At 36.9% G+C, this 19,118-nt stretch overlaps 5 protein-coding genes across 7 annotated transcripts; 2 read left to right on the top strand and 3 right to left on the bottom strand.

Moving 5' to 3' along the window:
* Positions 1-377: 377 nt before the first annotated feature.
* On the bottom strand, positions 378-1,421 carry LOC148931266 (F-box/kelch-repeat protein At3g06240-like). Its single transcript, XM_089063796.1, has one exon. It carries the CDS (start codon positions 1,419-1,421, stop codon positions 378-380), a length of 1,044 nt encoding a protein of 347 aa, XP_088919922.1.
* Positions 1,422-4,305: 2,884 nt separating this feature from the next.
* Positions 4,306-5,472, bottom strand: LOC125205091 (F-box/kelch-repeat protein At3g23880-like). The gene has a single exon (XM_048103910.2). The coding sequence runs from the start codon at positions 5,470-5,472 to the stop codon at positions 4,306-4,308; it is 1,167 nt and encodes a 388-aa protein (XP_047959867.2).
* Positions 5,473-6,304: 832 nt separating this feature from the next.
* LOC148931265 (uncharacterized) lies at positions 6,305-7,264 on the bottom strand. The gene has a single exon (XM_089063781.1). The coding sequence runs from the start codon at positions 7,262-7,264 to the stop codon at positions 6,305-6,307; it is 960 nt and encodes a 319-aa protein (XP_088919907.1).
* A 4,379-nt stretch (positions 7,265-11,643) lies between these two features.
* On the top strand, positions 11,644-13,127 carry LOC125215987 (large ribosomal subunit protein eL38z/eL38y-like). Of its 2 annotated transcripts, none has more exons than XR_007175330.2 (3): positions 11,644-11,732; positions 12,610-12,793; positions 12,940-13,127. XR_007175330.2 is itself a non-coding variant. In XM_089064290.1 (3 exons), exons 1-3 carry the CDS (start codon positions 11,730-11,732, stop codon positions 12,960-12,962), a joined length of 270 nt encoding a protein of 89 aa, XP_088920416.1. In that variant the 5' UTR covers positions 11,715-11,729; the 3' UTR covers positions 12,963-13,127. The 2 variants fall into 2 exon arrangements, 1 of the variants encoding a protein (XP_088920416.1); XM_089064290.1 differs by having other exon boundaries at positions 11,715-11,792.
* A 1,272-nt stretch (positions 13,128-14,399) lies between these two features.
* Positions 14,400-18,469, top strand: LOC125208593 (apyrase 2-like). 2 transcript variants are annotated; one of them, XM_089063823.1, is made up of 11 exons: positions 14,400-14,606; positions 14,899-14,951; positions 15,062-15,495; positions 16,243-16,371; positions 16,467-16,523; positions 16,615-16,707; positions 16,915-17,120; positions 17,327-17,418; positions 17,551-17,765; positions 17,846-18,035; positions 18,126-18,469. In XM_089063823.1, exons 2-11 carry the CDS (start codon positions 14,930-14,932, stop codon positions 18,239-18,241), a joined length of 1,554 nt encoding a protein of 517 aa, XP_088919949.1. In that variant the 5' UTR covers positions 14,400-14,606; positions 14,899-14,929; the 3' UTR covers positions 18,242-18,469. The 2 variants fall into 2 exon arrangements, with proteins under 2 accessions (XP_088919949.1, XP_088919951.1); XM_089063825.1 differs by having other exon boundaries at positions 14,401-14,606; positions 15,034-15,495.
* The last annotated feature ends 649 nt before the right edge of the window (positions 18,470-19,118 follow it).

Genomic DNA, 19,118 nt, shown 5'->3' with positions numbered 1-19,118 from the left:
TTTATTTGAAGGAAAAAAATATTTTATAAAATTTAATATTAAATTAATTAAGTTAATTAGATTATAATTAAATTATTAAGTTGGTCAACTGCTTTGACCGTTAACTTTAACTGAAAATGACTTTTTTAGACCAAAACAATATGTTTGGGACCAAAAGATCACAAACTTAATGTAAGGGACCAAAAAGAATTTTAGAGCAAATGTAGGGGACCAAAAATGAACTTTAGTCTTCTTCTTAAAAGGGTTTCTTCCTAGTGGAGATCGCCCATTGATTGGAAGGCAAGACAAAAAGAAAACATGAATTGAAACATAAGTATAAAACAATGGTTGCTTGAAATTCTTCATGTTGAAAACCGAAACAGATCAAACAATAACTCTCAAGGTGAAAACAAGCTACCTCTATACTCAACAACTCCAACAACTGTGGGTTCCAAGTAATGCCACCCGATAAATTTGCGTGCACGATAATCATACACGACACTCCGTGCCAAAAACTCATCTGGGTTGACCAAAAACACATGACAACCCGCCCTCAACTGAGGAACGTTTTGAGAGAAGGGTACTTCAGCATCCATCACATGACTCCAACTCAATTCGCTCCCTTCACATCTCGACTCATAAATCTTCGATGATATATTACCTTGCAAACTGGTAAATATATTAGATAAGACAATGCGGACAAACGAGTGCTCATCTTCTGCAAAAATCTCTTCCCAATTTGTACCAACCCGCGAATCCGGCAATGAAATTGTCCGAAACACTTCATTCTTCATGTCCAAACTCAGTATAATCCTCCTCTTCTTCTTCTTCGAAACATAACCCGCCCACCAGTGCAGAGTGTGGCCATCCTTGCACTGCGACTTTATAGGGTCAGCCCAGTGTAGATCAACAGGAAATCCGCTGTCCCCGGCCAACTCCCTCCAAGAATTTCTCTTTTTGCAATAGAGCTGAGCATGGGCGCAACGACCCCACAACATCTGCACAACTTTATAATCTTGGTCGAAACCAATTGAAACATCTTGCCAGTATATGTCACGTGAGGAGTTGGAAGAGGACGGAAGAAGTTTGACTTGACCTAGAAAAGGGTTGCATATGGCTATGGGCTCATCGGGATAACTTTGATAGATGCAGATAAGTCCCTTAGCTGTCCCCGATAACACAACTTGATCATTGATATGCGAGTAAGATAACGCGGACTTGTCCAAGTGGTTGGATTCGTACGACTTTAATGACCTCCCGTTGTGTTGAAGCTCTACCAACAGCTCTTTCCGATTTTGATCATTGGGCAACCGGAATTGTAGATATACCGCATCCGGTGGAGAATCGATAACATCACGCCAGAACTTGGAAACAGCTCGGGATCTCAAGAGAGATTGTGTAGGCAGATACGAGAAAATCTCTGTCAACACATCCCTGTTCATTGTTGCTTTGTGTTTGATTGTAATGATACAATTATTCAGAGAGGGATAGTATTATTGATGACGCGAGATACATCTATATTAGTATATAGATACGTTTTTCCTTTAGAGAACCCTAGAATTAAATATTTTGGTATGTATATCTCGTGGGATTTCATAGTAGTAGTATTAAATTTCTATGGTTAATATTTTATACAAGGAAAATAATACATTATGCAACATTCTATAATTTTGATTAGATTCTCTATTTTCCTAATTTCAAAATTCTGATTTCCAAGTCGATGTACATTGAATAATTTTCAAGTCTAGCATATCCAAACAATAAACATAAAAAACGATCATTCTTCGAAATTCGTTTAAAACTTAAATAATAAAGTGACCATGGCCGATCTAAAAAATGAATCAAAACACTCACAAAAAATAAAGACATTAACAAGAGTTCATAGAAAAAAAAGCCATTCTTGGAATAGTCTTGGACTGAACTAATTTTCAAGTGAAACGAAGCTCCCTCTGTACTCAACCATCTCGGACCCTTTGGGAAGCCCCGAATGCTTGCTTATGACTGTGTGTTCACCCTGATCATACACAAACGTGCCCAATACATCCTCAAAAATCACACAATCATTCCTCCACAAAGGCACCTCAGAGTTAGACGTACGTACTTTCCCAGCAATCGCATAATTCAAACTTAATTCGCTTCCTTCACATGTTATCTCATAAATATTAAATCCATTATTTTTAAATTCAAAGCCCTGAAACGAGTGCTCGTCTTCTGCAAAGATGGAACTTACATAAAAATTTTGCCTCGACCTGAATCTCCAAAACACTTCATTTTTTTTCATGTCCAAGCTTAGTATATCTGTAAACAGCCGCCAGTGCAAAAAGTTGCCATTCTTGCACCTTGATTTTATGGGCTTAATCCCTACATTATACAAATCATCAAGGATGATGCGGTTGTCTCCGGCCAACTCCCTCCAAGAATCTGTCCTTCTTGAATACAGTTGGGCGTGGAGACACTTATGATTCTCGCAATGCTGCAATTGCACCACTTTGTAATCTTCATCCTCGTCGAAACCAATTGCAACGTTGCGGAAGTCTATATCACACGAGGGGCTAGAGGAGGGCGGAAGAATCTTGAGTTGGCCTAGAAAAGGGTTGCATATGGCTATGACGCCTTCAAATCATGAGGGTTTATGAAGATTAGACCCTTAACCTCCCCAACTACAACATGACAAGGCCAGTAGGATTTCAAGTAGCTGGTGAATCGGTCGGATTCATATGAGTTGTTGTTCTTGTGTTGTAACTTCATTGACAGTTCCTTAGCTCCTAAACGTACTTCCAGACATGCCTCGTTTTGTTTCCTTGGTTGACAAAGCTGTAGATAAACCATGTCACGTGATTTGTTGTCGTTTTGAGTGTGCAGTTTTCGGGCCGGGAATCGATACTGTCACGCCAGAATCTGCAGACAGTTCGGAATCTCAAGAGAGATTCCGGTGGCACACGCGCGAGAATCTCTGTCCACACATCGTTGATCATTGATATGTGTTTGATTGTGCTGTTAGAATTATTCAGAGAGGGGAATAGTGTTAGCAATGCAATGACAAAAATCAAGGAGACAATGTCATCCATAATTTTGCATTGTAAGGACATTTATTCTATATACTCAATCTAATTTTCTCAATGAATTTAAAATATCTTATTTATGATTTAGCTATATCTTCTGCATACGATTTAATTTGATTTGTTTGATTACTGTTTCCATATATTGTTAGTATTTGATTTATTTTCTCATTTTCAAGATATTTTTTGTATCCTACATATTTATAATATATAAGGAGTCTTTACATACTACTCCTTACATACTACTCCTTCCGTCCACCATTTAAAGAGTCTTTTGACTTGGTGAGTTTTAAGAAATTGTTCAACTCTGTGAAGAAAAGCAAAGAGAGAAAGTGCGTAGAATGTGTGACCTATTTAATCTATATATTAGCTGTATATTGGATTGTGAGTGTAAAAAATTGATAGAATATGAGGTCCAAATACTCAAAGTAGAATAAAGTTAAATGTTTTTTTCAACCAACTTTTTTTTACATTTTTTAAAACTCGTATTCGGTCAAAATGTGACTCTAAATCAGGGACGGAGGGAGTAATTTCTAAGATACATACTTATTAATTAGAGAACAATTACATATAAGAAACTCACTACCAAAGACTATTTTTAATGAACGGATGTAGTATTTTATTAAAATATACTCTAATTGTATTATCCCATTATCATCATCATCATGAAAATTAACTATATAAGAAAATTCACCACCATCTCAGTAGTACACTTAAATGCAAAATAAGTGAAGAAGACTTACATGGCAAAACAATGGTAGATGACAGAATAAGGAAGAACAGTTGTTATTCAGAGAAGAGAATGAGATCAGATACAAATATATGGACTCAGTGGCGGACCTACATAGGGACCTAGAGCCCATAATTTTATTATAACAATTTCATAGCCCATAATATATGGAATATTTTATTACAACAATTTCATATTATATATTTTATTATTCATAATATTTACGTATTCACTTGCCATATTTCTTGAAAAAGGCCTTATACTGCAATATCAAATAGGGTTGAATATGAATACGTACTTGGAAAGAATAATCAGTAATCAATTAGGCTTTAATTATATTGATTGCTTTCCATATTTATCTTACTTATTACTACTACTCCTATTATATAGGAGTATAATATTATGATTATGTATCCAATAGAAAATGGTATGTGTTCAATAAAAACATCTATATATCACAAGCCGGAAACATGTACTATCATAAACCACAATAACATGAAGCAAATTCAAGTTACAAAATCACGAAATTAAGTAAGACTAATTCTCAAGTGAAACGAAGCTCCCACTATACTCAATAATCCCCACGAGCTCCGCAGGGTGCACGTGCTTGCAGATGAATTTGTGTGCACGATAATCATACACAAACAAGCTCCTACAATATTTGATAAACACACAACCACTCCTCCACAAACTTACCCCAAAGTCCAAGTTAGAGAAGGGTACTTCCACATCCATCATATGATTCCAACTCAATTCACTTCCTTCACATCTCGACTCATAAATCCCCACTAAGCCGAGACGCGTATGAGAATGGAAAACAAAGCGGCGAAATGAGCGTTCATCATCTGCAAAAATCGAATCATAATAGTAAGTATAATCCGCCGGCAACCTAATTGTATAAAACACTTCATTCTTCATGTCCAAGCTTAGTATCTTCTGCACAATACGACCTCCCACCTTGAGGCGATACACGCGCCAGTGCGCAAAGTGGCCATTCTTGGACCATGATTTTATGGGACAAGGCGAGAAAGAATGTAGGGTATCAAGGAGGCCGCCATCATCTCTGGCCAACTCCCTCCAAGATCCTGTCCTTCTTGAGTAGACTTGGGCGAGGACATGGCGGTGTTTTGGGCACGACATCAGCTGCACAACTTTGTAATCTTCGTCGAAACCAATTGCAACCTCGCGCCAGCATATTCCACAGGAGTTGGAAGTGGAAGGGGTGGTAAGTGGGAGAAGCTTGAGTTGGCCTAGAGAAGGGTTGCATATGGCTATGGGCACCCGAAATTTATTAGGGTTAATGCAGATTAGACCCTTAACCGCCCTAACTAATTTAAACGAGGAATTGGTTAAGCTTTCGGCTTCATACGACATTAATGACTTCCCGTTGTGTTGGAACTTTATCGACAGTTTGTTCTGCGAAAAGTTGGTCGCATAAACTTGAAGAGTGACCGTGTCATCTGATTTGTTGTTGCGAGTGTGCAGTGTTCTGAAAGATGGAGAATCGATAATGTGACCCCAAGATTTGCAGACAGCTCGGAATCTCAAGAGAGATTGTACGGGAAGACACAAGAGAATCTCTATCAACACATCGATGTTGATTTGAATGACGGGGTCAACGACAAGAGATGTGCGGCGAGAAGGGCTCGAGATAGTGCTACGACCCTCCTTAACATTGGCATTGACAAGAGATGCATAGCCCATGATATAGTGAACGCTCGAGAAATATATTGTATTGCATCAAATTAGATTGAACATTGAAGACTACAAAAGTAAGCATTTTATAGAGGAAAAGTAAATCCTATCATTACTTGGAAACGAAGAGATGTTTTGATGTAAATTAAAAGGACACCGAGTTATAATAGATCTCGGACACAACAAATTAGTTTACAAATAAACGATAAGCTCCTAATTGAAAATTTGTAGTACAAGTTTATAGATTTAGAGGTAATCCAACCCAATATAATGCTCTCCTTTGAGGGCTCAAAATATATGCGATTAATTAGCAGCGGTGGATGTGTGCGTGAATTCAGAGGTATTTGAGAATTGGACAGAGCGAGAAGAAGATCAATCGAATTGCAAAGGAAGTTTCAATTTCTTCACATGTAATCAATGAAATTTATTTGGTCCTTTAGTTCTTTTCTTCCGACTCCCATGGGATTTTAAGCATGAAATCTGTTTAAAATAATTTTTACCCGAAGCTAGTTAGTAGTACAAATTATTTTGACACTATATAAAAGTAGTAGTATATGGCAAGTCAAACATGTTTTGAATTAATATTAAAATTGACTATCTAACTAAACATCGAAACAACTTTAAATTCTAACCAAAATACAATTATTGTATCTTGCTATTAACCAAGATACAATTTTATATAGTGCATCTGACTATTAACCAAGCTTGACACTATCCCTATATAATATCGAGGTGATATTAAATAGGATTTTTTACAAAAGGGTGCTATGGACACATATCAAAGGGCAAAGGCATATCAAAGCCTTATAAATCAAATATATAACGGACTAATGAGAGATGATCAAGGTGAAACGAAGCTCCCTCTATACTCAACGAACGCCAAGGGTACCACACAATGGCGTCCGATGAGTCTGCGCGCATGATAATCATACACAACTTCCGCACCATCTCCGTCATCCAAAAACACACAACCAACCCTCAACAGAGGCACATGAGAAAAGGGTACTTCAACATTCATTATTGGAATCCAACTCAATTCACTCCCTATACATATCGACTCATAAACCTTCACTAACTTATCATCTTCAAAAGCATTACAACACGGATGAGGTAAAACAAACTTGAGAAACGAGTGCTCGTCTTCTGCAAAAATATGATCCAAAGTATCAGGTTCACATTCCGGCAATGTGATTGTCTGAAACACTTCATTCTTCATGTCGAAAGTCAGTATAACCTCCTTCAAACTAGCACCATTTAGTAGATGAGCACGCCAGTGCGCAAAGTAGCCATTCCTGCTCCGCGACTGTATGGGGTCAACCCAATCGAATTCTTGATTATCGAGCACGACACTCTCTCCAGTCAACTCCCTCCAAGAATCCGTCCTTCTCTTATACAACTGGGCATGGAGGCACCGATGTCTCTTGCATGACAACAGCTGCACAACTTTGTAATCTTCGTCGTCGAAACCAATTGCAGCAACTTTGTAATCTTCGGCGAAACCAATTGCAGCGCACGAGGTTGTAAGAGGAAGAGTCTTGAGTTGGCCTAGAAAAGGGTTGCATATGGCCACGGGAGCCTCGGGATTCAAGGTGCAGTTGATGCATATTAGACCCCTAACCGGCCCGTGTAACCTTACTAGGTAATCGCTGATGTCGTCCCAGTAGTTTAACGAGAAGCCATTAAAGTAGTCGGATTTATACGACATCAATGACTTTGACTTCTCGTTACATTCGAGCTCTATCGACAGTTCGTCCCGTAATTCAACTTCATCATTAGGCAAACTAAATTGTAGATATACCATATCGTCTGGATTGTTATTGTTGGTGTTGGTCATGTAATGAGTTTGAGTATGTAGTTTTCCAAAAGATTGAGAACAGATAAGGTCACTCCACATCTTGCAGACAGCTCGGAATCTCAAAAGTGATAAGAAAGGCAGCCACAACAGAATCTCGGTAAACACATCGTTGTTCATTGTTGTGTGTTCTATTGTAATGCTCGAATTATTCAGAGTGGATAACAATAATATTGATAGAGGCGTGACACATATATATTTACATAATATTTACTTAGCTTAATTAAAAAACCGAGTGGGTAACAAATAATAATAAAAAAAAAAACATGTTTTCTTTTAAATATATGGTTGAAGATCTTTATTATAAATGAATGTGTTTGTAGTCACAGATCTATAAATGAGACGATTTCATAAAAATAAATTCATATATTTTTCTTAGTTCTCTAATTTTGATAGATATTTTTTTCCTAATGTGAGAGCTACTAACATAATATTTAATTTAATTTTGTATTATATTTTATTAACATGCAAACTCTAATCTAATTTTATCATCATCGTCTGAGAATTTCTTATACGAAATTTATCATACCTTATCTAGTTTTATAAATCTAAATTATTAATCACATTTATTATTTATATTCATGTAATATTATGATTATAATTCCTTGTTTGTTACACCTAATCTAGGGATGTCAATCTGGTTATGAATATTAAACCCTAACTCCAAACTCTCGGGTTTGGGCTAGTCCAATGGGCTAATCAGATTGTTATCGATAAAATTGATATGTGATTAATTCAATACATAATGATGAAAATTGGCCATATTTATATGATATAGAACGTTTGATTATGATAACTTTGAGATATATATTCAAACTCAAACATGACTCATTTAAGATTCGGATAAATAAAATAAAAAACAAAAAAAATTTTGAGAAATTTTAAAGCACGTTTTAGAGATTATAATATTTTTCATGGTAAATACAAATTTTCTAATTAAATTTAATAATATTATATTAATTAAAATTTAATATATATGCTTGTTTAATACTCCCTTCGTCCCTCCCTGAGAGATATATTTCTTTTCAACATGATAGTATTTAAGAAAATGGAGTCTTTGTTAGTTAAATGAAAAATGAATAAAGTAGAGAGAAAAAAGTAAAAGAGAGAGTGTCAAAAAATAAATTGACTCATTTACCGTCCCAAAAAGAATATGAATCACTTACCAAGGGACGGGGCAACATAAAATTGAAGGTGGTTTTTTTTGGTTTAGTTAGTTATATTATAAAAATCACCAATGAGGTGTCAAATTAGATGTCATAATCCTCTAAATTTAGCGAACTATTCGGGCCAACCCATGAGTTGAGACTGCACTGGCATATCATGATCTAGTTTTATTAATCTAAAATACTAGTCTTACAATTATTATTTATTTTTATATTATATATCATTATATATTATGATTTAATTCAATTCATTATTTATATTTCATTATTCATTACCCCTAAACTAGTTTCATTAATCTAAAATGCTTAATCTTACATTGATTATTTATTACATCATATATTATTTAATTAAATTCATTATTTAGAAAAAACTAAGTGTGGTCTCAATGAGTTCATTGACCTTAAGATAGTCATGGTCTCAGCGTCAGAACTTCATATTCCAGACTTCTCAATTCCTTTCCAACACGAAATTAGATCGTGTATTTATCAGATCAATCCAATAATGATAAGAACACGATAAAGTTGACATTAACTCATAACTTTTACGTGTGTTTGTGTCATGTCAAAATTGTCAATCTAGAATGTTTTTCAGATCAATAGATATTCAAAACCATCAAAAAAGAAAACCTAACAAAGTACTTTAATTTAAAACTAAAATAAATCAAGAAACCATGCATAATCTGAAAAATGAATCAAAACCCTAAAATCAAATGATACTAGTTAACAAAGACATTCATAGAAGAAAAATAATCCTAGAAAACATAAGACTTGGTGAAACTAATTCTTAGGTGAAACGAAACTCCCTTTGTACTCAACAATCCTGGACCCTTCAGGCAGCATTGCATGCTTGCAGATGAATTTGCGTGCACGAGAATCATACACTAACGCGCCGCCCGTTGTTTGATAAAAAAACACCCAACCAGGCTGCCATAGTGGCATCTTATAATCGGAGAAGGGTACTTCCACATTCATCACATGATTCCATCTCAATACATTTCCTTCACATATCGACTCATTAATGCCCACCGTAATAACACTTCCATCAACAGAAGGAAAATCAAAGCGGCGAAATGAGTGTTCATTTTCCGCAAAGATAATACTACCCATACCAACAGGACTCGCCGGCAAGCAAACTGTACGAAACACTTCATTCCTCATATCCAAGGTTAGTATCTCTGGCGCAAGCACAATAGCTCCTCCGTCGTTATACCTATGCACGAACCAGTGCGAAAAGTAGCCATTCTTGCACCGCGATATTATTGGAATACAAGGGATATGGTGTAGCCCATCAAGGACGCGGAGACGGTCTGCAGTAAACTCCGTCCAAGAGTTTGTCTTTCTTGAGTACAGTTGGGCATGGACACACTGGTGTCGCTTGCAAAAGAGCAGTTGCACTACTTTGTAATCTTCGTGGAAACCTAAAGCAACATCATGCCACCATATCTGGCACGGGTCGGGATGCAAATAGGTTAAATGTGGGAGAATCTCGAGTTGGCCTAGAAAAGGGTTGCATACAACTGTGCGCAACTCGGGATTATTAGGGTTAATGCATATTAGACCCTTAACCGGTCCAACAAACCTACCTAGACTGTTGGGAGGCGAGTTGCCAAACGAGAAGCCGGTATAGTAGTCATCCGCATGTGACATTATTGACTTGTGGTTGTGTAGGAGCTTTATTGACAGCTCCTGCAGCATTCGGTTTCCAACATTGGGGAAACTAAATTGTAGACATACCATGTCGTCTGGTTTGTTGTCGTTGTCGTTTTGAGTGTGCCGTTTTCGGAAAGATTGAGAATCGATGATGTTGCCCCATGATTTGCAGACAGCTCAAAATCTCAAGAGGGATTGCACGGGGAGATGTAAGAAAATCTCTGCCCATACGTCGTCGATCATTGCTAATGATCTTTTTTGTCAAGAGATTATGAGGGGAGAAGGGGTGGAGATAGTGATACGAACCTGTATCCTTTATATTTATATGCGAAAAATAAATCCTATCAACATTAGATAATCGAGTTATACTAGAACTAGGAGTCCAACTCCTACTGCAACTCGCATATTTATATTCATATATGTCGATAGAGATATATTGGAATAAGATGGGTTTGTTATTGAGATTGAGATGAGAACAAATTTGATATTGGTTTCTCAAATTAAAGATTGCCAAATTAAAACATTAAAAAAAAAAATTACTTTCCTCTGCCCCATCTACGTTAATTTGTACTCCCTCCGTCCCACATAATTTGACCCAGTATTCTATTTTGGGTCGTCCCACATAATTTGACACACTTCACGTTTACTATTGTGGTAGTGGATCTCATATTCCACTAACTCATTCCTACTCACATTTTATTACTCCCCCTGTCCCATAAAAGTTGAGTCGTATTCCATTTTAGTCCGTCCTAACAAAGTTGAGTTATTTCCTTTTTTAGCAAAAGAGAAAACATCTAATCATTCTTACTTTATTCCATCATTACTTTACTCTCTCTTACATTTCCTACTTTTTTCATCTCTCCTATTTATTTAATATAAATTCTTAATCTTCGTGCCCAAAAGTTTTGTCTCAACTTTTATTGGACGGAGGGAGTATACTTTAAAAGTAGCACCCACGTCCCACCAATTTTTTCAACTCACTTTCCATTAGATTTCTTAAAACCCGTGTCGGGTCAAAATGTCCCAAATTATGTGGGACGGAGAGAGTATTCCTTTTCGACTAAGTTAAGATTTTTAAAAAAATAAATAAAATGTTTTATTATTTTTACTTTATTTCTTCACCTACATTCTCTCTTATCTCTCCTACTTTTTATTTATCTTTCTTATTTTATATTATTTTAATCCACTTAACATATATTGGTGTAATAATTTATTTGATATTTATATTTGAAATATAATATTTACGTACAAACTTATAATTTTAATAATTCTTTAAGAGCAATTGATGAAACAAAAGCATTTTCTTAACGCCAACTGATTCAAATTTGAACTTGAGCTAATATTTTATATAATTATCATAAATATAGACTAAAAATCACAAAAATATCAAACTTGGGCTATAAAAAAAAAAGGTTAGTTTGTTACGGGCCTAAAGAAAGGCTAATTTGTTACAAACTGGGCAATCGATAAATCAAGGCCCATTAAGGTTTCATATATATATATATATATATATAAAAGCTCGCACAAATCAACGTTCCTCAAAATTAGGGTTTTTGGCTCATTCTTCTTCTTCGCCTGCATCCGCCATCCTGCCCAAAATGGTAATCTCCATTGATTCAATCTACCGATTTTCATTTATTGCATCGATTGAGCTGAAATCTGTTCGTTTCTTCTTTTGATTCACGTTGTTTGATTTTTCTGTGCCGTTTTGTTGCTCATAATTTGATTTGCAGCTGCCATCTATATGAATATGCGTTTTGATCTTGCTAGTATTGTTTAACGGTGTGATTTGAGCTTGATTCAAGCGTGATAAGCTGGATTTATGCTGAAAGCTCTTGATTTTGTTGTGAAGGGTAACAGATTGATATTTTCTCGCAGCTATCAGTTTAAAGTTTCTGATTATGTTAAAAAGGGGGAAATGGAGTTAGTGAAGCTGTGTGTTTTGAATTGTTAGTGTCGATGCAATATGCTAGCTCGATTTTTGTATTCGACATGATTTTCTTATGATTCTAGCAATGTACTATTATAGCTTTGCTTTTGTATTCAGCACATTTTTCTCATATTAGTTGTATTAAACTCTAAGGTGGCGTTCGGTTGCCATGACTAATTATCATGAGACTATCCATCTATGATTAAATCGAGGGAGTCAATCTTATGAACCAAACATGATACATATTTAATCATGAGATTTAGTCTTGCCAACCGAACACCCCCTAATTGTACTCCTTATTTTAACTGTTGCATTGGTGAGCCTTTTTTGTGAAGATCATAGATTGATAGAGTGTCCTTTCTTCTTTTAAGAATTACTATCATACTTGATTTTGCTTTGGTGGTATTGTATTTAAGTTTTGTTCTGCCCTCGTGAGGCAATTCTCGGTTCTATACGCCTGAATAGCTGTTGTATATATGTATTGGTTTCGATTTTTTATATTGCCTTGGGTTCTAATGGCTCTGGTTCAATACTCTTGCTGTCTACAGCCGAAGCAGATTCACGAGATAAAGGACTTCCTGCTCACAGCCAGGAGGAAGGATGCACAGTCCGTGAAGATCAAGAAGAGCAAAAACGTTGTCAAGTTCAAGGTCAGGTGCTCGAAATACCTCTACACCCTCTGTGTCTTTGACCTTGAGAAGGCCGACAAGTTGAAGCAATCCCTTCCACCAGGTATAATTTTTTCAGCATCGCTCTTACTATCTGTATATTTTTACAAGAACTTTGTGGCACCTTATCTCCTTTCGAAATCGTATTAATTGCTATTACCGGTGCATCTTAATTGCTAAACATAATGAATTTGTTTGCTGCATTTGCAGGTCTAAGTGTGCTGGACCTTTGAAGGTGGAACGTTCTGCCTTTGGAGAGTTGTAGCATGTCGAACGGGATTTAGCTTGAGCTTTTCTCGGTATTTGTTTGAAAGACTGTTTTGATGGAAATTAATTACTCTCATTTGTAGTGAAAACATATGTTGTGATCAATACATGCCTTGGGTGTTTAGATTGAATTTTGCATTGTTTTGCCCTCGCTTTCTTTGTTCAGACCTGTTCATTTTAAACTAAAAAGTTACCTTCATAAAACTGAGGCTTTGTGCAATGCTAAAATTATTAGAAATTTGGTGCAAAAGTCAAATTGCTAGAACCATTAAGGCATTAAGAACCTTTTATTGTATTTATCAATTCCTATAACTAGGAGTATTAATATTGATAGTTGACCACTTGAGCTATAAATTTTTATATCACTATTTTAGACGAAATGCTAATCAAAGTCCTAGACAATTTATTAAGAATAACTAAATTATTGACAACAACTAGAATTTTTAAAAGCGTTGTGCTATCAAAATTAGCCAAATTTAAGTCCTAAATTCCAAGTTTCATTTCCCATCTCATCTCTTTAGTTCAAAATGAAAGAAAAATAAGTCTTGCATAGTTCGATATTTTAAATAATTACCCTAGGGGTGTGATCTGTTGCTAACTTTTCTTAAGTTGTTAACTTATTAACTCATCCTTGTAATGTATTAAAAATGTCAACACGATGATACTGAACTGTCAACATAAATCTAAGTTGATATTTTAATACATTATCTTCACATTGATATTTAAATTATGTGTTGACATTTTAATTTAATCGTATTGACATTTTTAATGCACTACGTTGATGAGTTAACAAGTTAGCAATTTAAGAAAAGTTAGCATTTTAACGCACCCCCTATTACCCACGTAATATAAGTAGTCTTAGAGCATCTCCGCTGGCGCCCTTCCCACTAGGACTTCCCACAAAAACCTCATGTCACGTCACTAGAACTTCCCACTAGGACTTCTCATCCCACTGCACAATGTAGGACTTCCCGCAATAAAATAAAATCACAATTATTCAATTTATACGTTTCAAATTTACGAAATTTAACAAGCCGTATATATAGAGCCGTATTTTTTTAATTTTTTTTTTTTTAATTTTAACTCGGACGTCCGATCCCCTCCACAATGGCGGACGTCAGGTAGAACGTCGCGAGGATATCCGAGGACATCCGACGGGCGCGGGGGACGGGCGTGTCCTACCTTTTGCTCCACAGTGGTAGACGTCGAGTAGGACTTCCGCGACGTCCTACCGCGACGTCCACTGTTAGAGATGCTCTTAGATATATTAGCCACTAAAATAAGGAACTAGTAAATGAAGCTTTGAAATAAATTTTGTCAAATTTAATACTACGAAAAATGAAAATAAATAATCGTATAATGACGATTGGATCATCTTCTATCCAATTAAAATATACCAATTGCTTGAAAAATAAGAAAAAAAATTCAGAGAAACAAATCTAAAGTTTCCCTTCACTTTGCGTCTTCTTCAACTCAATGTTCATGCACGCTCTCCAAAACTAACACTTCGCAGCAATCTCCAGTCTTTCCTCTGTGTTGTTGTGCTAGAGAAAGAGGAGAGGAGAGAGATTGAGATCCTCTCTCGACTGCTTCCATCGAATTATTTTCAGGTCAGTTATCTATTCAGATATGGTGGTTTTTTCATTTCTAATCAATTCAGCCGTTCATTTTTAGCTTAATTTAATAATTTCCATAATGCAAATGATCGATTTGGTTGAGGTGCAATTGGATTTATGAAATTGGAAGGAATGAGGCTAGATCCTGGTAGATCCCGAACTGTATTGTAGGCGGAGTGATTTTGCAATGTGGAATCGAATTCGCTTTGTTGTTTTGTTAATTTTGTGTGATTTGGTTGATTCGATCGAGATTGTTGATATCTAGCTTGAATGTGTTTGCATCCAGACGGATCCGCGTGGATTGGGTGGAGTTGTGGATGGAAGGAGCTAAATCATTTTGTAAGCATTGAGTCTAGAGTTTATCGCTTTGAAACTTTTGAAAGAATGAATCTCTGTTTGATTCATCTTTCTGCTTTCTTAGCTCTACAAGTTGAGTATCTGATTTGAAGGGAAAGGCGTCGAGCCGGAAGAGCTGGAGTCGGTGCAGGACGGTCAGCCGTTGAAGTCTGGTGGGGGGAACGGCCAGATTCGGTTTCGGTCGCCGTCTGCGGCGGAGCTTTTGGATGCGCAGCAGCAAGTTCAGATGGAGAAGGTTTTGAAGAGAAACAGGCAGCACGAGACCTTTTCGGACAGGTTCCAGAGATGGCGTGGTGCGATGCTATTGGTTTTTGTCCCTCTCTTGCTGATTACATTTGTGCTATTCCTCATGCCCTCGAGGTCGTCTCCTGATTCTATCCCTCGAAAGTTTGCGCCCGAATTCATGTCTAAGAAATACGCGGTTATCTTTGATGCTGGAAGTTCTGGCAGTCGGGTGCACGTCTTCTGCTTTAACAAGCAGCTAGATCTTGTTCCCATGGGAGACGAACTTGAGCTTTTTGTGCAGGTTATCTTTATAGTCCTTCTCTTATAGCTGTGTTTGTTTCAAAATTTTCACCTGGGTTGAATAATTGGTTAATGAGACTTTTGACTGAGAATAGGTATAGTGGAAGAATGTTTCAGTGATGTATAGATACCTCTAACTTTAGATAGTGGATACTTATATTTTCTTTGGGTGATGGTGCAGTTCATGGAGGGAGGGGGGGGGGGGGGGGGGGGGGTGATATTATGATGTAGAACAGGCAAATGATTGAAGGGATCAGCAAAGAAATGATAATTCTGGACTCATTTATCTTATTAGGAGAGGGTATCGAATTATCGACTATGTTGGGGTTGCTGTGTCTCTGATCTGCCCTTTTCCTTTTGAAACAAGAAGCATCTTCTTAGGTGGGGCCCTCTTGTTTCTGTTTAGGAACACATCCAATACCTTGAAAAAACGTGAAAAGTAGTGAAGTCAAAATATTTCTTTTCTGATAGTTTATGGGACATGGAGAAGAATGTTGAGCTGGGCTCCTACTAAAATATTAAGTATTCACTACATAGGTTGTGCTAGAATTCAAGACCTAGTAGCAATTATCATAATTTATGTCCTTCACATATACTTTTAATTTGTTGTGTAAAGCCTCAGTTTCAATCAGTCAAAGCATCATATATATTAGTGGATATAAACAATTTTACTTTTTTTCAGAGCCTATGCATCTCATATTCTCTCTCTCTTCCTAACATTATGCTGGATATTGACTGTCATCTGTAGTTGTCACCGGGTCTGAGTGCATATGCAAAGGACTCTGAGGCTGCTGCAAAATCACTATCAGAACTACTTAAAAAGGCTGAAGCAGCAGTTCCTGAAGAGCTGCGGGCCATCACACCGGTTAAAGTTGGGGTAGGGAATGTCATTTTCTGCTTAAGTATACATGAATAGCTCTTATGTCCTTGTATCACCTTAAAATTTGAGTTGCACCAATAATGTTCATGCAGGCTACTGCTGGGCTAAGGCAATTGGAAGGTGATGCATCTGACAAGATTTTACAAGCAGTAATTACATGCTCCAAAATTCTTATTGCAATTGTTCTTTTTTTGCCTTTCTCAGAGTTCATTCTAGTTACTCCTCTAAACTTTTGCATAGGTGAGGGATTATTTGAGGAAAAAAAGCTCATTTAAATCGAAGGATGACTGGGTCACAGTTTTGGATGGCAATCAGGAAGGTGCTTACCAATGGGTATGTCAAGAGATACTATCTTATATTCCATTTGAGTGAAGAGTTGATTGTTATCTGCCATTTGTAGGAAGCTAAAGTTAAGTATGTTTACTCGACTAGCTTAACATGATCCTCACTTGCAGAATGACCAGCAAATTATATACAGTTTTCAAGTGCTAAACTCTTCGGCATCTGAAAACTAATGTCGATACGGTTACATGTTTACAGGTGACTATTAACTATTTATTGGGAAATCTGGGAAAAGAGTACTCCGGTACTGTTGGAGTGGTTGATCTAGGGGGTGGTTCTGTTCAAATGGCATATGCCATCTCGGAGTCAGATGCTGCTAAAGCTCCTAAAGTATCTGGTGGAGAGGAGTCATACGTGCAGGAAATGTATCTCAAGGGAAGAAAATATTATCTTTATATTCACAGGTACGTAGTCCTCAATGTTTTTATTTACTCTTACCTCTCGGCCTTCATGCATGCTATTAATCATGGTTGTTTTTCTTTATATCTTTGTTACTGATCGTTTGAGTAGTGATGTATTTTCATTAGCAAGGTACTTCTTGCTCTTATGATAAGAGTAAATGATCTTGATACCATTTCTTTCTTATGGGGTCAATATTTTTGACTTGCAGTTACCTACATTATGGGTTATTGGCTGCTCGAGCTGAGATTTTGAAAACTAGTCAAGAATCTGAGAATCCATGTCTACTTGCGGGCTATGATGGTTTGTACAAGCCTACTTGATATAGTATTTTTATCTTATCTTGATTTCTGTTTGTCGTTGGTGTAGAACAAGCTTACTTGAAAATGTGTAATATGCTTAGGAACTGGTGATGATATATGGTTCATTTTCTAGGTTCTTACAAATATGGGCCAACAGAGTACAAGGCTTCTGCTTTACCCTCTGGCTCCAGCCACAGCAAATGTCGGGAGGCAGCTATTAAGGCTCTAAAAGTCAATGAATCTTGTACACATATGAAATGTACGTTTGGGGGTGTCTGGAATGGCGGGGGAGGCGATGGCCTGAAGAACTTATTCGTTGCTTCATTTTTCTTCGACAGAGCTGCTGAGGTAAGAACACCCTCTACAAATGTCCGCTTGACACAATTAGCACATTTCTGTCACTGAATCATGGTAATTCTCCTGTGTAGGCTGGTTTTATCAACCCAAATCTGGCTGCTGCAACAGTTCGTCCATCTGATTTTGAGGAAGCAGCTAAACAAGCGTGTCAAACTCGTCTTGAAGATGCCAAGGCTTCGTACCCTCGTGTGAAACCAGAACACCTTCCATTCATGTGCATGGACCTTGTGTATCAGGTTACTCTGCTTGTTGATGGATTAGGTGAGTAACTGCATCCATGCTTTGGTTAGTTTGAACACGTGCACAGGTTGAATACAAGTGAAACTGTTGACTGTGTCTTTCGTGTGGCAGGCATTGATCCATGGCAAACGATTACATTGGTGAAAAAAGTTAAATATCAGAATTCACTGGTCGAAGCAGCATGGCCGCTGGGCAGCGCTATCGAGGCTGTTTCATCGCCCGCCTAACTACTTCGCCTCTCGGTTAGCACATTCTATTGATCTGAGTGCATATTCTGCAACTGGTTTGCGAGTATTGGTGACGAAATTCGTGATTCAATATATTCCTTGTTTATTTTTTGTTAAAGAATGAGAAATAAGTATTTGAAACTTAGAAATAGCTTACCGGAAATTATTACTGGTGTATTTACGGACTGTACTGATAAAACTCAAAGTTACATCATTTTTTTTTTGTCATGTTACTGAATTCGCCAATATAGGAATAGCTAAGTTTAATTTGTGTGATGGACACACTTTTTGTTGATGGAAAGCACATATTTGAGATTTTGGTATGTTTTACAAATTTTATTGACACGTGTCGATCTCGGTAAATAATACTCCCTCGTTATGAATGGCACGAGATGGTAGGTAAAGTTATCGAGTGTAAGTAAAGAAAAAGATAATTGGATATTATAATGAGAGAGGGATAAGAAAGCTTATATGAAAAGAAAAGGTGTCCATCTTGAAAGGCTCTTCGGCTACCGATTCTTGGGAACCTGCTGATCTGGTCTGTCACCAGAGCCTCATACATCGACCGAGTCACGACCCTAATGCCTCATAGACTCCATCCGACCATTGTATCATGTTTATATTCTTAGAGATTAATACATATAGGTGGTGTTCGGTTTTCAACATAAAATATGATCAAGATATAATCTAGGATTGAGTTGTGAGATTATTTTGGTCACATGGGATTAGCTATGAATATGATTAATTATCCCATGATTATCCATCTAGGATTGAATCTTTTGAACCGAACACATTACAAATTTAATATCGGATACAATCTTGCAAACTGAACACCCCCTAATAGTAGAATTGCAGAGAGCATAAAAGAGCATCGTTG

The sequence above is a fragment of the Salvia hispanica genome, chromosome 2 (assembly GCF_029641045.1).
Source record: "Salvia hispanica isolate PSC_SH4W2 chromosome 2, Shi_PSC_v1, whole genome shotgun sequence".
In the NCBI taxonomy this organism is placed as follows: Eukaryota; Viridiplantae; Streptophyta; class Magnoliopsida; order Lamiales; family Lamiaceae; genus Salvia; species Salvia hispanica.
The sequence above is the reverse complement of the archived record's forward strand: the minus strand, read 5'-3'. Positions and strand labels throughout refer to the sequence as shown.

Coding starts and splice junctions, on each gene's coding strand:
- LOC148931266 (XM_089063796.1), bottom strand. CDS start 1,421: ATGAACAGGGATGTGTTGACAGAGATTTTCTCGTATCTGCCTACACAA.
- LOC125205091 (XM_048103910.2), bottom strand. CDS start 5,472: ATGGGCTATGCATCTCTTGTCAATGCCAATGTTAAGGAGGGTCGTAGC.
- LOC148931265 (XM_089063781.1), bottom strand. CDS start 7,264: ATGGTATATCTACAATTTAGTTTGCCTAATGATGAAGTTGAATTACGG.
- LOC125215987 (XM_089064290.1), top strand. CDS start 11,730: ATGGTAATCTCCATTGATTCAATCTACCGATTTTCATTTATTGCATCG. Junction 11,793..12,609: donor CATCGATTGAGCTGAAATCT/GTTCGTTTCTTC, acceptor TGCTGTCTACAG/CCGAAGCAGATTCACGAGAT. Junction 12,794..12,939: donor GAAGCAATCCCTTCCACCAG/GTATAATTTTTT, acceptor CTGCATTTGCAG/GTCTAAGTGTGCTGGACCTT.
- LOC125208593 (XM_089063823.1), top strand. CDS start 14,930: ATGGAAGGAGCTAAATCATTTT. Junction 16,372..16,466: donor TCACACCGGTTAAAGTTGGG/GTAGGGAATGTC, acceptor ATGTTCATGCAG/GCTACTGCTGGGCTAAGGCA. Junction 16,524..16,614: donor CTGACAAGATTTTACAAGCA/GTAATTACATGC, acceptor ACTTTTGCATAG/GTGAGGGATTATTTGAGGAA.